A 13,984-nucleotide genomic window follows, 5' to 3' on the forward strand; every position below is an offset into this window, starting at 1 on the left:
AATTTTCTCTGTCTCTAACTCCATGCAAAATCAGCTGGGAGAGAGGGAAAATTGGATGAAAAGTGGGAATTCTCCCAATTCCAGAGGGATGGGATCGAGCTTCTAACCCAACACCACAGAACTGGGAAAAAAAAACATGGAAAAACCCAAGGAAAGGCAGAAAATCCCAAGGAATGACCCAAAATTCTGTGTGGGTGGATGGAAAGCTCCAATCCAGGTGGTAAAACGCTTCCCAAAAATCCCAAAAAGTGGGAACTACTCCAGACTCACCCTTGAGGAGGAACTGGATCTGCTCTACCCAATCCTGGGCATCGGCCGGGCTCGGAGCTGTGAACTGACGGGAGAATCCGTTATCCGGGATTCGGGATTTGGGATTTGGGATTTGGGATCCACAGCTCCCAACCCCAGGGCACCCAGAAAAACCATTTCAGGGATTTATCTCCTGGCTCCAAGTGGGAGAAAAGCACAGCCAGGATATCCTGGGAACTCCATGAAAATCCATGAAAATCCATGAAAATCCATGAAAATCCATGAAAATCCATGGAAATCCATGAAAATCCATGGAAATCCATGGAAACACCATCCCAGGAAAGCTGTAAGGTCTGATCCATGCAAATCAATGGAAATCCATTCCCATTTCCCCCCAAAATTCCCATTTCCAGCCCAAATTCCTATCCCCCCCCCCCCAAAATTCCCATTTCCCCTCCCCAAATTCCCGTTTTCCCACCGTTTCCCACCTCATAGGAGCGTTTTCCAGGGCAGAGCAGTTGGAAGCAACATTTTTTCCGGGAATCTTTCCTGAGCTGGGAATCCAGGTAGGCTTGGTAGTGCTCGATGGGAAAGGAGCCTTTGGGTTGCTTGCCTGGGAAAAGGGAATTGGGCAAAATTTGGGATTTTCCAGCTTTTTTTCCACCCCTGGATGTGGTGCAGGGGGTTTTATCCACGGAGGAAAACTCAGGCCCAATGCTGGAAAAACTGGGGAAAAGGGAATGTCCAGAAAATTCTGGGAAATTGAAATGGATGGAAAATTCTGGAAAAGGAAAAATGGCAGGAAAATTCTGGGAAAGGGGAATGTCCAGAGAATTCTGGGAAAGGGAAATGGCAGGAAAATTCTGGGAAAGGAAAAACAGCTGCAAAATTCTGGGAAAAGGGAATAGCCAGAAAAATCTGGGAAAGAGCAATGGCCAGAAAATTCCTTTTGTCCCAATGGAAAAAATCCCAGATCCAGTTGGGATTTCCCTTTCCAGCAGCTGGGAATTGCAGTTTTCCATGCTCAGATCCCTCTTTTCCACCCGGAATTTGGGAATTCTCTCCCCACTCACTTTTCTCGTTGGCGTAGTAGAGGAAATTCCGTTGGGTGAGGACGCACCAGCGCTTGTGCCACTCGGAGCCGAAAAAGCTGGGCTCTGGAAAATGGGGAAAAAATGGGAAAAATCTGTAAAAATCAAGAAAAATCAAAGAAAGCATAAAATACACCTTTTTATTCCTTTGGGATGCACTTCTCGTGGATTCGATGTGACCAGGGATCGCGTTTGGGGTTAAATCTCCGGAAAATGTCGTTAAAGCGGAGATTAGCGGGAGTTAAGCCAGGCCTAACTCCGAGCTCGGCTCAGGGAAAAGCCAGGAGCTGTTTCAGGCTCTTCCCATAAATAATTCCCGAGAAAATCCCATTAGGGAAGGGAATAATTTGTGGCTTTCACGGGAAAAGGGAGATAAGGCCGAGGCTGATTCCGAGCCCGGCTCTTATCTCCGCATTAAATGTGGGATGATCCCGAATCCCTGGAGCTTTTCCCGGCTTTTTCTCCTCATTAGTTTTGCCCTCCAGGCCTGGGCTGGACTTAATTTAATTCCAGGATTTAATTTGGATGCTCTGGAAAAGGGAATGAGCACAGCAAGGAAAAGGCGCTGGAAGCTCCTGCTGGTGGAAATCCGTGGATTTCCTCTTTTCCTGGGGTTTTTAAAGCTGGGAATTTGGGATTTTCCCAAATTTTGAGGTGGCAGCCCCAGATCTTCTCCTGGAATTCCTGATTTTACCTCGAGATCTCTTCTCCAGGTATCCTTGCTTCAGAATATTCCCGGAATCCTGGATGGGCTGTGGGAGCTCCTCCAGGCCTGAGGGGAGCAAAGCAAAGGAAAATCTTGGAATTCGCCATTCCCATTCCCACATTCCAAGATTTCCAGCCCCTTTCTTTGGGGAAGCAGTCCCAGGGGTGGAAATCCCGATTTATCCCAATCCTGCTGATATTCCAGGATTGGGAATACAGAACAGGGTCTTGGAATTCTAGGATTTAGTGGGATGAGGCTGGAGCTGCCCTTTTTCCCTGGAATGGAAAACCCAATTCCCATGGAAAACCCAATTCCCATGGAAAACCCAATTCCCATGGAAAACCCCATTTCTAAGGAAAACCCAATTCCCATGATTCCATGTCTGGCCTGGATCATGGCTCATCCCATGGAATCTCATCCCAGAGCCTGGAAGGTTTCTGCCATTCCCAGCTCATCCCAAAAACCTGGGAATCCTGGGATAGCGGGAGGTGACCCTGGATGAGATTTAGGATCCCTTCCATCCCACAAGAAATCCATATAAAAATGAAAAATAGCAAAAAAAATTATAAAAATATGGATCCATAACTTGAAAATCCCTGGGATTCCTTCCCTGTTCCCTCTCTTCCCCAATCCCAACATTCCGACCCCGGCCCTGCTCAGCCGAGCCCTCCCTGATCTACAATGAGCCAGAAAATCCTAAATCATTCCCTAATGGAGCGTCCATCCCATCCATCAGCAGGTGGGAATTCATCCCCATTAATTCCCTAATCCATGATAAACTTCCCGTCCTTTCCTGTCCGCGCGGGGACTCCGTAAATCCCGACTTTTGCTCCCGCTCCAGCGGAGCGTTCAGGTGTGCTCCGACCATTCCTCGTTAGCCCGACGGCCTCATTTTCCTGGGAATGGCCTTGGAGGCCCCATTTTCCTGGGAATGGCCTTGGAGGCCCCACTCCTGAGGTGGCAAACTCGGGAATTCCTCAGGTGGCAAATTTGGGAATTCCGCAGGCAACAAATCTGGGAATTCTGGAGGTGGCAAACGCAGGAATTCCAGAGGCAACAAATCTGGGAATTCTGGAGGTGGCAAACACAGGAATTCCAGAGGTAGCAAATTTGGGAATTCTGAAGGCAGAAAACTCAGGAATTCCAGAGGCAACAGATTTGGGAATTCCAGATGTGACAATCTCAGGAATTCCAGAGGTAGAAAACTCAGCAATTCTGGAGGCAACAAATTTGGGAATTCCGGAGGCGGCAAACTTGGGATAACTCCCCACGGTGGGGCAAATCCAAGGGGGATCCAGCATTTTTGGAATTGTATCCAAGCTGACTTTTGGCCAAGCTGGGAACAGCTTCCATAAATCCCGGGATCAGCCGAAGGCCGGGTCACCCTCTGGCCCCGCATCCGGCCGGGAAGCGCGGCCGGAGCTCGCCCACGGCTTTTCCATGTTCCTGATAAGGAGTTCATCCATCAGGGCCGGGGGAAGGGAGGAGGGCGGGGTGGGGGCTGGATTTATCGGGAATGTGTCATTCCCTCCACACGCCCCGCGGGATAAATGGATCCTCCATCACTGCCGGCCGCTCCGCACCTGCGGCCGCGCGCGCTCCGGGAGAACCGGAGCCGAGGGTTTGATGGATTCTCCCGACTTTAATGAACGTAAACAAACAAAGGAGAGAGGGAAACATCAAATAATTCCCGTGACAGCTCCCAAAAGGAGCCGGGAGAGCGGGAAGCGCTTCCCAAAGGGAGCCGCGTTTGATGTGGGATCGGGATTTGTAAACAGCGGCAGCTCCGGATCGCGCCTTATCCAAATATTTCCCTTTCCCAGCGCCGGCTGAAAGTCGGGATTGACGGCTTTGGACTCTTCAACTTTCAGCTTTCACCCCGCGACTCCGGAGGGAGGGAGAGAGGGACACCCCCCCTCATTCCCGCCGGAATTCCTTCCCTAATTTCTCACTGGAAAAGCTGATATGGGGCACCTGGAGATCAAAGTCCCAGTGCTGCTTTATCCCCGGCGTTCCTGGTTTTCCAGAGGGTCTCAGGGCCCACCAAGGACCTCTCGGCCCCAAAGGAGGAGGGAGAGGGGAGTGACCCCAATTCCTGCTGGGATTTGTTCCCAAATTTCCCCTCAGAAAAGCTGCTATGGGGCACCTGGAGATCAAACTGGTCCCACTCATTCCCAGTTTTCCAGAGGGTCCCGAGCCCCTCCAAGGACCCAAAAGGAGCAAGTGGAGAGAGGAGAGAGGGAATGGGAGGGATGAGCCCCATTCCTGATGGGATTTATTCCCAACCTCTCCACAGAAAAACTGACATGGGGCACCTGGAGATCAAACTCCAGCTGTTCATTCCCGTTTTTCCAGAGGGTCCTGAGCCCCTCCGGGCACCCCTCATCCACCCCATCCATCCTTTTTTCCCCTTTGGGAACGGCTCCAGGGTCAGGAATCAATCCCAGAGGGATGAAGATCCCCAACCATGGATAACCAGGATTTGGGATGCTGACCCACGGCAGCAAACCCCAAATCCTGGTGGGATCTTTTCACCCCTTTTCCTTATTCCCAACAAGCACAACAATCCCAGAGAAAATCCCAAATTCTGGGGAGCTGAGGGTGTCACAGAGAGGGAATTCCACATTTAATCCCGCGTGGCAACGTCAATGAAATTCAGGAATAAAAGGAAAGGCATTAAAAATCCTTCCTGCCATAAATATCCCGGGAATTCCCATCTGGACTCCGGGGTTACATCCCGGCTCTTTAAAAACACATCCCAAGAAAATCAAGCACTTCCATCACCTTCCCAGGAATATTTACGGCCCCTGGGAAGGGCTCACGAGCAGAATTCCCACTTGGAATTATCAAGGAGCCGGCAAAGGTCAGCACAGGGATGGACGTGGCTGAAGGATTTCCCTCCTGAGATTCCAAGGCCGGGAGATCCCAACCCTGGAGCTGCTCCCGAGGGATTCTCCCGGGGTTTGGGGTCGCGTCCCGGGGCAGGAATTCAGGGAAAGGCCGTGTCATTCCAAGATTTTGCCACAAGGATGCAGCAGAAGCTCAGGATTGGAGCCGGGAGCCCGAGCAGCCCTGGCGGGAGCGGTAACGGGGGGCTGGGATCCCAATTCCCGAATTTCCCATCCCAAAAAAGGACTGGGAACACTGGCTGGGATCCTAATTCCCAAATTTCCCATCCCAGAATGAACTGGGAATGTCAGCTAGGATACGAATTCCCAAATTTCCCATCCCAAAAACGGACAGGGAATGCTGGCTGGGATCCCAATTCCCAAATTTCCCATTCCATAAAGGGACTGGGAATGTCAGCTAGGATCTTAATTCCCAAATTTCCCATCCCAAAAAGGGGCTGTGCTGATCCCTAAAATCCCCTGTTCCAGGGAGCCCCAGACTCTCCTTTTCCCAGATTTTGGGGTCACAGCTCCGTGTCCCCATTCCAGCTCCTGCCATGAATTCCAAGGGAAGCAGAGAGGGGATTGGCAGGTCCCCATCCCTCATCCCCATCCCTCCAAATCCCTTTCCCCCATTTTTGGGGTGGCACTTCCGTGCCCTATTCCTACTGGGAATTCCAAGGGAAGCGGATGGGGCTTGGCAGGTCTTTGTCCTTGTCCTTGTCCTTGTCCTTGTCCTTGTCCTTGTCCTTGTCCCTTTTCCCATCCCTGTCCCTCCAAACCCTTTTACCCCTCATTTGTGGGGTGCCAGATCCGTGCCCCATTCCCACTGGGAACTCCAAGGGAAGGTCTCTGTCCCTGCCCTTGTCCCCATCCCTGTCCACATCTCTTTTCCCATCTCTGTCCTTTTCCTTCATCCCTTTTCCCATCCCTATCCCCCAAACCCCTTTTCTCCCCATTTTTAGGGTGCCACCTCCATGCCCCATTCCCACTGGGAATTCCAACGGCAGCTCCCCCCCTTCCCCTCTCCTGACCTCATCACTTTTTCCCCCCCACTCTCCAAAAGTGCTGACCGAGCCTTTCCCGGGAATTATTTATCCGCGGGAGAAATGATTAAAAAAATTATTGGGAAAAAAAGGGAGATAAAACAAAACATCGATCGCTGTGGCCGCATCCGCCTCTGGAAAGGCTGGGAAGTGACAGCGGATAAAGGATGGCGGGGCCGGAAAAACAGGGAGCAGCTTTTTATGGCAGCTCGGGTTCCCACCAAGGCATAAATCCAGGATGTTATGGATTGGAAAAGCTCCAAGTGGGGGGGGTTTGGGGGAGCTTGGGGTAGAAATCCAGGTGGGGTCAGGGGTCCGAGACCCCAAAATCCAGGTGGGATCAGGGTTGGGGATCCAGGAGGAACATTCTGCCCCCATGCCAAAATCCAGGTGGGATCAGGGTTTGGGGATCCAGGAGGAACATTCTGCCCCCATGCCAAAATCCAGGTGGGATCAGGGTTGGGGATCCAGGAGGAACATTCTGCCCCCATGCCAAAATCCAGGTGGGATCAGGGTTGGGGATCCAGGAGGAACATTCTGCCCCCATGCCAAAATCCAGGTGGGATCAGGGTTTGGGATCCAGGGGGAATATTCTGCCCCCATCCTAAAATCAGGTGGGATCAGAGCTCTAGGACCCCAAAATCCACATGGGGTCAGTGTTGGGGATCCAGGAGGAACATTCTGCCCCCATCCCAAAATCCAGGTGTGATCAGGGCTCCAGGAGTCCGAAATCCATGTGGGATCAGGGTTGGGGGATCCAGGAGGAACATTCTGCCCCCTTCCCAAAATCCAGGTGTGATCAGGGCTCCAGGAGTCCGAAATCCATGTGGGATCAGGGTTGGGGGATCCAGGAGGAAGGTTCTGCCCCCATCCCAAAATCCAGGTGGGATCAGAGCTCCAGGACCCCAAATCCAGGTGGGATCAGGGCTAGGGGATCCAGGGGGAACATTCTGCCCCATCCCAAAATCCAGGTGGGATCAGAGCTCCAAGATCCAAAATCCAGATGGGATCAGGGTTTGGGATCTAGGAGGAACATTCTGCCCCCATCCCTAAATCCAAGTAGGACCAGGGATCTAGGACCTCAAATCCAGGAGGGATCAGGGTTCCAGACCCCAAAATCCGGGTGGGATCAATGTTTAGGGATCCAGGGTGGACATTGGGCCCTTATCCCAAAATCCAGTGATTTGGGATCAAACAGAACCCCAGGACTGTTCTCCCATGGGAATGCAGCCTCTTCCCAGCCCGGATCTGAGCTGGGACGATCCCAAACTTTCCCCTTGGGGCTGTTCCCTCATTCCCTGGGAAGGGAGGGGCAGGAACATCACGGGGAATTTGTAACCCTGCGTGCAGAGCTGACATTTATGGGAAATTGGGAAAGTCAGGATTTTATTGCTCTCTCTGTCAAAAACTGCGGCTCCGTGCGAGGCCCGGGAACCGTGGGATCGATATCCCAGCCTTTAATATCATCCCAGAAAACAACAAAAAAAATCATTATCCCGTTATTTTTATTATGGAGTTACTGCTGAAAAATGGGAGCTGGGGGCGGTTTCCATTTCCTGCCTTGCTGCCTCGGGATCAAATCCCAATGGGATGGGAAGAGGGATTGGGGTGGGGATGGGAAGGGGCTGGTTCTGCTCTGGGATGGGATTTTGGGAGCCCCAAAGCTCCAGGATGGGATTTTGGGAGTCCTGCAAATCCAGGATGGGGATTTTGGGAGCCTCAAAATTCCAGGATAGGATTTAGGGAGTCCTGCAAGTCTGGGATGGGATTTTGGGAATTCCATAGATCTCCAAATTTTGGTTCCTGGGATCCATCCCATTATCCCACCTCCCATTCCAGCTGCTGGGATGCTCAGATTGGGACAGGAAAATCCCAGCCTGGGGCACACCAGCACAACTGGGACACCTGGATTTCCAGGATTTATGGAATGGGGGAACACAGGGAGAGCCAAATCCTCACCCTCACTTGGGAAGCAGGAATGAGACTGAGCAGGGATGGTTCCTGGGATCCATCCCAGTATCCCAATTCCCATTCCAGCTCTCAGGGGTGGATCCCGTGGATTCCTTCCCAATCCCAGTGACATCCCAGCACTTTGAATTCCCGGGATTTATGGAATGGGGGAACGAGGAGCCAACACCTCCACCTCACACCAGAACCAGGACTGGATCCAGGCTGGTTCCTCGGGATCCATCCCATTATCCCACCTTTTCCCAGCCTCCTGGGGGTCACTGCAGTGCCTGGAATGTCGGGATCAGGGGGGTAAACCCCAGCCTGGAGCAGCATCCCTGCAATCCCCGGGAATCCTCTCCCTGCCCTCTTCATTATCCCATTCCCAGCGGGAAGTTCTGAGCTCCTTCCCGGCTCTGGCTATAAAATCGTGATGGATGGCCGGGAAAGCTCCGGGAGTTCATCCATTCTCCCATTAAATTTTCCTTTAATTGGTCTCGGAGTCAATCAGGAACTCACCGGGCAGTGAATTAAGGAAAAGAAGAAGAGGGGAAAATCCACGGAGCTGGGGGAGCCGAAGGGAGGGATCTTTGTGCTGTTCAGGGATTAAAAAATGCTGGATTTGCTTCCAGAGGGGCTGGAATTCCATACTGGGAGAGTCCTGCAGGGATTGAGGGATCTCTGGGAGTGGGGAATCAGCCAAGAGCTGCCAAATAACCAAAAATTCCTTGGAAAACACGAGGAGATCTGGGTAGGAGTGACAATAAAGAATGGGAATGAATCCAAGATATTCCCTGGGATTGGGACAGCATTCCCGAGTCATGGAGAGCTCTGGGAATGCCCAGATGGAATTCCTGGATTGGTGACCAAGAGCAGCTCTTGGAAGCACCTGCAGACCCAACCCGAGATTTCTGGGAATATTCCAGAACCAATTTATGACTGAGAATTCCTAAAATCCCATTGGAAACCTGGAGAGGAAAAAGCTGGGATGGTCACAGGGATGTGGGGACAGCAGGGACAGTCCACAAATATTCCAGGAATATTCCAGGAATATTCCAGGGATATTCCAGGGTCATTCCAGGGTCATTCCAGGGATATTCCAGGAATATTCCAGGGATATTCCAGGGTCATTCCAGGGATATTCCAGGGATATTCCAGGGATATTCCAGGAATATTCCAGGGTCATTCAAGGGATATCCCAGGGATATTCCAGGAATATTCCAGGGATATTCCAGGGATATTCCAGGGTCATTCCAGGGATATTCCAGGGTCATTCCAGGGATATTCCAGGGATATTCCAGGAATATTCCAGGGATATTCCAGGAATATTCCAGGGTCATTCCAGGAATATTCCAGGGTCATTCCAGGGATATTCCAGGGATATTCCAGGGTCATTCCAGGAATATTCCAGGGTCATTCCAGGGATATTCCAGGAATATTCCAGGGTCATTCAAGGGATATTCCAGGGTCATTCCAGGGATATTCCAGGGATATTCCAGGGATATTCCAGGAATATTCCAGGGTCATTCCAGGAATATTCCAGGGTCATTCCAGGGATATTCCAGGGTCATTCCAGGAATATTCCAGGGATATTCCAGGCTCCTGCCTGGACCCTCCCCATGAGAATCCAACTCCTTCATCCCTTTGCTGACGGATCCAAAGTTTGGGATTGACACATCCCAACCCGTCCAGAGCCAGGGCAGGACCTGCCCTCCCGGAATGTTCTTCTCTTCCAGCTTTCCCAATTTCTTAAGGAATTTCAAGGACCAGAATTAAACTGTGTTCTCTTCCCCAATTCCCTTTTTTTTTAATGGAATTTCAAGGAATGGAATGAATCCATGTTTTTCTCTTCCCCATTTTGCCCATTTTTCATGGAATTTCAAGGAACGGAATTAAACCGTGTTCTCTTCCCCATTTCCCCCATTTTTTATGGAATTTCAAGGAACGGAATGAATCCATGTTTTTCTCTTCCCATTTTCCCCATTTTCTCAATTTTCCCCATTTTTCCCATTTTCCTTATTTTTCATGGAATTTCAAGGAACGGAATTAAACCACGTTCTCTTCCCCATTCCCCCCCTTTTTTATGGAATTTCAAGGAGCAGAATGAACCCACATTTTTCTCCTCCCCATTTTCCCTTTTTTAATGGAATTTCAAGGAGCAGAATGAATCCATGTTTTTCTCTTCCCCATTTTCCCCATTTTCTCAATTTTCCCCATTTTTCCCATTTTCCCCATTTTTCATGGAATTTCAAGGAATGGAATTCAACCCCGTACTCTCCATTTCCCCCCTTTTCATGGAATTTCAAGGAATGCAATTAAACCATGTTCTCCTCCCCATTTCCCCTTTTTTACGGAATTTCAAAGAGCAGAACTAATCCGTGTTTTTCTCTTCCCCATTTTCCCCATTTCCCCCCTTTTCATGGAATTTCAAGGAACGGAATTAAACCGCGTTCTCCTCCCCATTTCCCCCTTTTTTATGGAATTTCAAGGAACGGAATTAAACCATGTTCTCCTCCCCATTTCCCCATTTTTTATGGAATTTCAAGGAACGGAATTAAACCGCGTTCTCCTCCCCATTTCCCCATTTTTTATGGAATTTCAAGGAATGCAATTAAACCACGTTCTCTCCATTTCCCCCCTTTTCATGGAATTTCAAGGAACGGAATTAAACCGCGTTCTCCTCCCCATTTCCCCTTTTTTATGGAATTTCAAGGAACGGAATTAAACCACGTTCTCCTCCCCATTTCCCCCCTTTTCATGGAATTTCAAGGAATGCAATTAAACCATGTTCTCCTCCCCATTTCCCCTTTTTTACGGAATTTCAAAGAGCAGAACTAACCCGTGTTTTTCTCTTCCCCATTTTCCCCATTTCCCCCCTTTTCATGGAATTTCAAGGAACGGAATTAAACCGCGTTCTCCTCCCCATTTCCCCCTTTTTTATGGAATTTCAAGGAATGCAATTAAACCACGTTCTCTCCATTTTCCCCCTTTTCATGGAATTTCAAGGAACGGAATTTAACCGCGTTCTCCTCTCCATTTCCCCATTTTTTATGGAATTTCAAGGAACGGAATTAAACCGGGTTCTCCTCCCCATTTCCCCATTTTTTATGGAATTTCAAGGAACGGAATTAAACCGCGTTCTCCTCCCCATTTCCCCTTTTTTACGGAATTCCAAGGAGTGGGATCCAACCCCTGGCTGCCCTCCCAGCCCTTCCCAGCCCCGGGGCTGGGCTCCATCCCTCGGGAGCACCGGGAGCAGCTCCCTCCTGCTCCCAGGAGCGCGGGGAGCGGCTCCATCCCCCCTTCCAGGAGCCCTAAATCTCCCAGCGGGAGATTTACGATTCCCATTCCCGTTCTTTACTGCAAATCCAATCGGGCAGTAATGGTGGAACACGGGAGCGCCGTCACCCAGGGCTGATGGCTCCCATAAAACCCGTGTCATTCCAAACGGATGAGTTTATAAACGGGAACAAACCCTCGGCGCTGACAGGAACATGAAACCCATTCACCATTTAAACACTTCCCATTTTTTATTCCCGAGTTGTGCCGAGGATTTGCGGCTGACGGGGAAGGAGGGTGGAGGGGATGGGGTTGGGATCCTAAAACTGGGATTAAAATCACCCTGGGCCTGCTCAGCATCCAGCAGGATTATCCACTTCCCTTTGGGAATGTTCCCAGCGACCCCAAGGTGTCAAAAACCCCCAAATCAGCCCTAAAACCAGGCCTGAAATCACCCTGGGCCTGCTCAGCATCCAGCAGGATTTATCCACTTCCCTTTGGGAATGTTCCCAGCAATCCCAAGGTGTCAAAAAACCCCAAATCTGCCCCAAAATCAGCCCTAAAAACAGCCCTAAAAACAGCCCTAAACCAGGCCTGAAATCACCCTGGGCCTGCTCAGCATCCAGCAGGATTTATCCACTTCCCTTTGGGAAAGTTGCCAGCAATCCCAAGGTGTCAAAAAACCCCAAATCAGCCCCAAAATCAGCCCTAAAAACAGCCTTAAAACCAGGCCTAAAATCACCCTGGGCCTGCTCAGCATCCAGCAGGATTTATCCACTTCCCTTTGGGAATGTTCCCAGCAATCCCAAGGTGTCAAAAAACCCCAAATCAGCCCCAAAATCAGCCCTAAAAACAGCCTTAAAACCAGGCCTAAAATCACCCTGGGCCTGCTCAGCATCCAGCAGGATTTATCCATTTCCCTTTGGGAAAGTTCCCAGCAATCCCAAGGTGTCAAAACCCCCCAAATCTGCCCTAAAAACAGTCATAAAACCAGGCCTAAAATCACCCTGGGCCTGCTCAGCATCCCAAATTATCCCAAGATTCCCCAGATCCCCAAACCAGCTCTAAAACCCCCCTGGATCTCAGCATCCAGCAGGATTTATCCATTTCCCTTTGGGAAAGTTCCCAGTGACCCCAAGGTGTCAAAAAAACCCAAATCTGCCCTAAAACCAGCCCTAAAAACAGCCCTAAAAACAGCCCTAAAACCAGCCCTAAACAAGGCCTAAAATCACCCTGGGCCTGCTCAGCATCCAGCAGGATTTATGCACTTCCCACTTCTGAAAAGCTCCCAGTAATTCCAAATTATCCCAAGATTCCCCAAATTCCCAAACCAGCCCTAAACCCCCGCTGGATCTCAGATCCAGCAGGATTTAACATTTTCCCACTTTGGAAAATCTTCCAGGAACTTAAAGATTCCCCAAATCCCAAAATCAGCCTGAAAATGGACCTGCTCAGCATCCAGCAGGATTTATCCCTTTTCCCACTTTGGAAACTCTCCCAGGCATCCCAAATTATCCCGAGATTATCTCCATGGCGACGGGCAGGAACAAAGCCCCGCTCCAGGTGTGTTTGGATTGTTCCTCCCGGAGATTTTCCGGCCTCTCCGGGGCTCTTTCGGCACCTCCTCATTTCCCAGAGCAAATATTGATGGAATATTGTCCTGGAGCTGAGGGGGGGAAGGGGGAGAGCTCCACCTGCTCCTAGAAATCTGTGGTGTTTTTATGGAAAAACTGGGAAAAAACCCAAATAGGGAATCCTGGAATGGTTTGGGATGGAAGGGCTTTAAATTCCATCCCATTCCCATCCCATGGGCAGGAAAAATTCCCTTTAAACCAGGGTGCTCCAGTGGGGACTGGGAGAATTCCAGGGATTTGGGGAATCTGGGAATTCCTTCCCAAAATCCCACCTGAATTTCCCCTTTTTCACTTGGAGTGCATTCCCTGTGTCCTGTCATCCCAGTTCCTGATGAAAATATTTGGGATATCACCCCAAAGCATTGGGAATGTCCCTGTCTGGTGCCAGATGGCAGGAAAAGCTGGAAAATCCCATTTTCCCTCTCCAATGATCCATTTTCTCCTTCTGAAAAACCAGGATAACACTGGAATTGAAAAGGGAATGAAAATGGCTGGAATTTTCCCTGTTATTCCAGGAATTGGGGTAGGAATGATCCTCAATCAGCTGGATCCAGCTGTTTTCCTTGGGAAAAAGGAGCAGGAATGTTTTTGGCTCCTCCAGCAGCAGCTCCATGGGAGGATTCCTTTGGAGAGATCCGTGATCCCTGAGGATCCACGGAATCACAGAGTGGGATCGGGCTGGGAGAGACCTCAAAGCCCAGAATTCCAGGAACTGTGAATCCTCAGGGATCTCATTCCAAACCTCTCCCACCAGACCAGGCTGGGATCATTGACAAAACCATGGAAAACTGGGAAAAAGAGAGGGGCAAAAAAAATTCCCGTACAAATATCCCGGAGTCGATTTTTCCAGACTTGGCCATCCCGGATCCAGGGGCGTTCCCCGGATCCCAGAGGGGTCCCCACCCTTCCTTCCTGCCCTGGAATCCCATCCCAAAGGGAAGGAAGCAGCTCTGGCCATAAATCCAAGCCCATCCCATGGAAATTCCGGAGCTGGGAGCGTTTCCTCCTTCCCTGAGCAAATTCCGACGGAGCTTTGGCTCCATCCTTGTTTTTATCAGGAGCAGCCCCTTCCCTAAAACAGCATTCCTGCCCCCAAAAAATCCAGGAAAAGCTGGAACAGCCCCTGGTTCCATCACAGGAAAGC

At 50.3% G+C, this 13,984-nt stretch overlaps 1 protein-coding gene across 1 annotated transcript in view; it reads right to left on the minus strand.

Annotated features, from left to right (window-relative positions):
* Window positions 1-13,984, minus strand: part of SKAP1 (src kinase associated phosphoprotein 1) — a gene marked incomplete at its 5' end in the record, with an annotated part of 112,488 nt that overhangs the window by 16,946 nt on the left and 81,558 nt on the right. Inside the window, 4 exons of the mRNA XM_079327812.1 lie at window positions 271-334; window positions 738-862; window positions 1,323-1,406; window positions 2,035-2,112. Coding sequence (XP_079183938.1) covers window positions 271-334; window positions 738-862; window positions 1,323-1,406; window positions 2,035-2,112 — 351 coding nt within the window. The remainder of the gene's footprint in view (window positions 1-270; window positions 335-737; window positions 863-1,322; window positions 1,407-2,034; window positions 2,113-13,984) is intronic.

Source organism: Erithacus rubecula, assembly GCF_903797595.1.
Source record: "Erithacus rubecula genome assembly, chromosome: 27".
Classification (NCBI taxonomy): Eukaryota; Metazoa; Chordata; class Aves; order Passeriformes; family Muscicapidae; genus Erithacus; species Erithacus rubecula.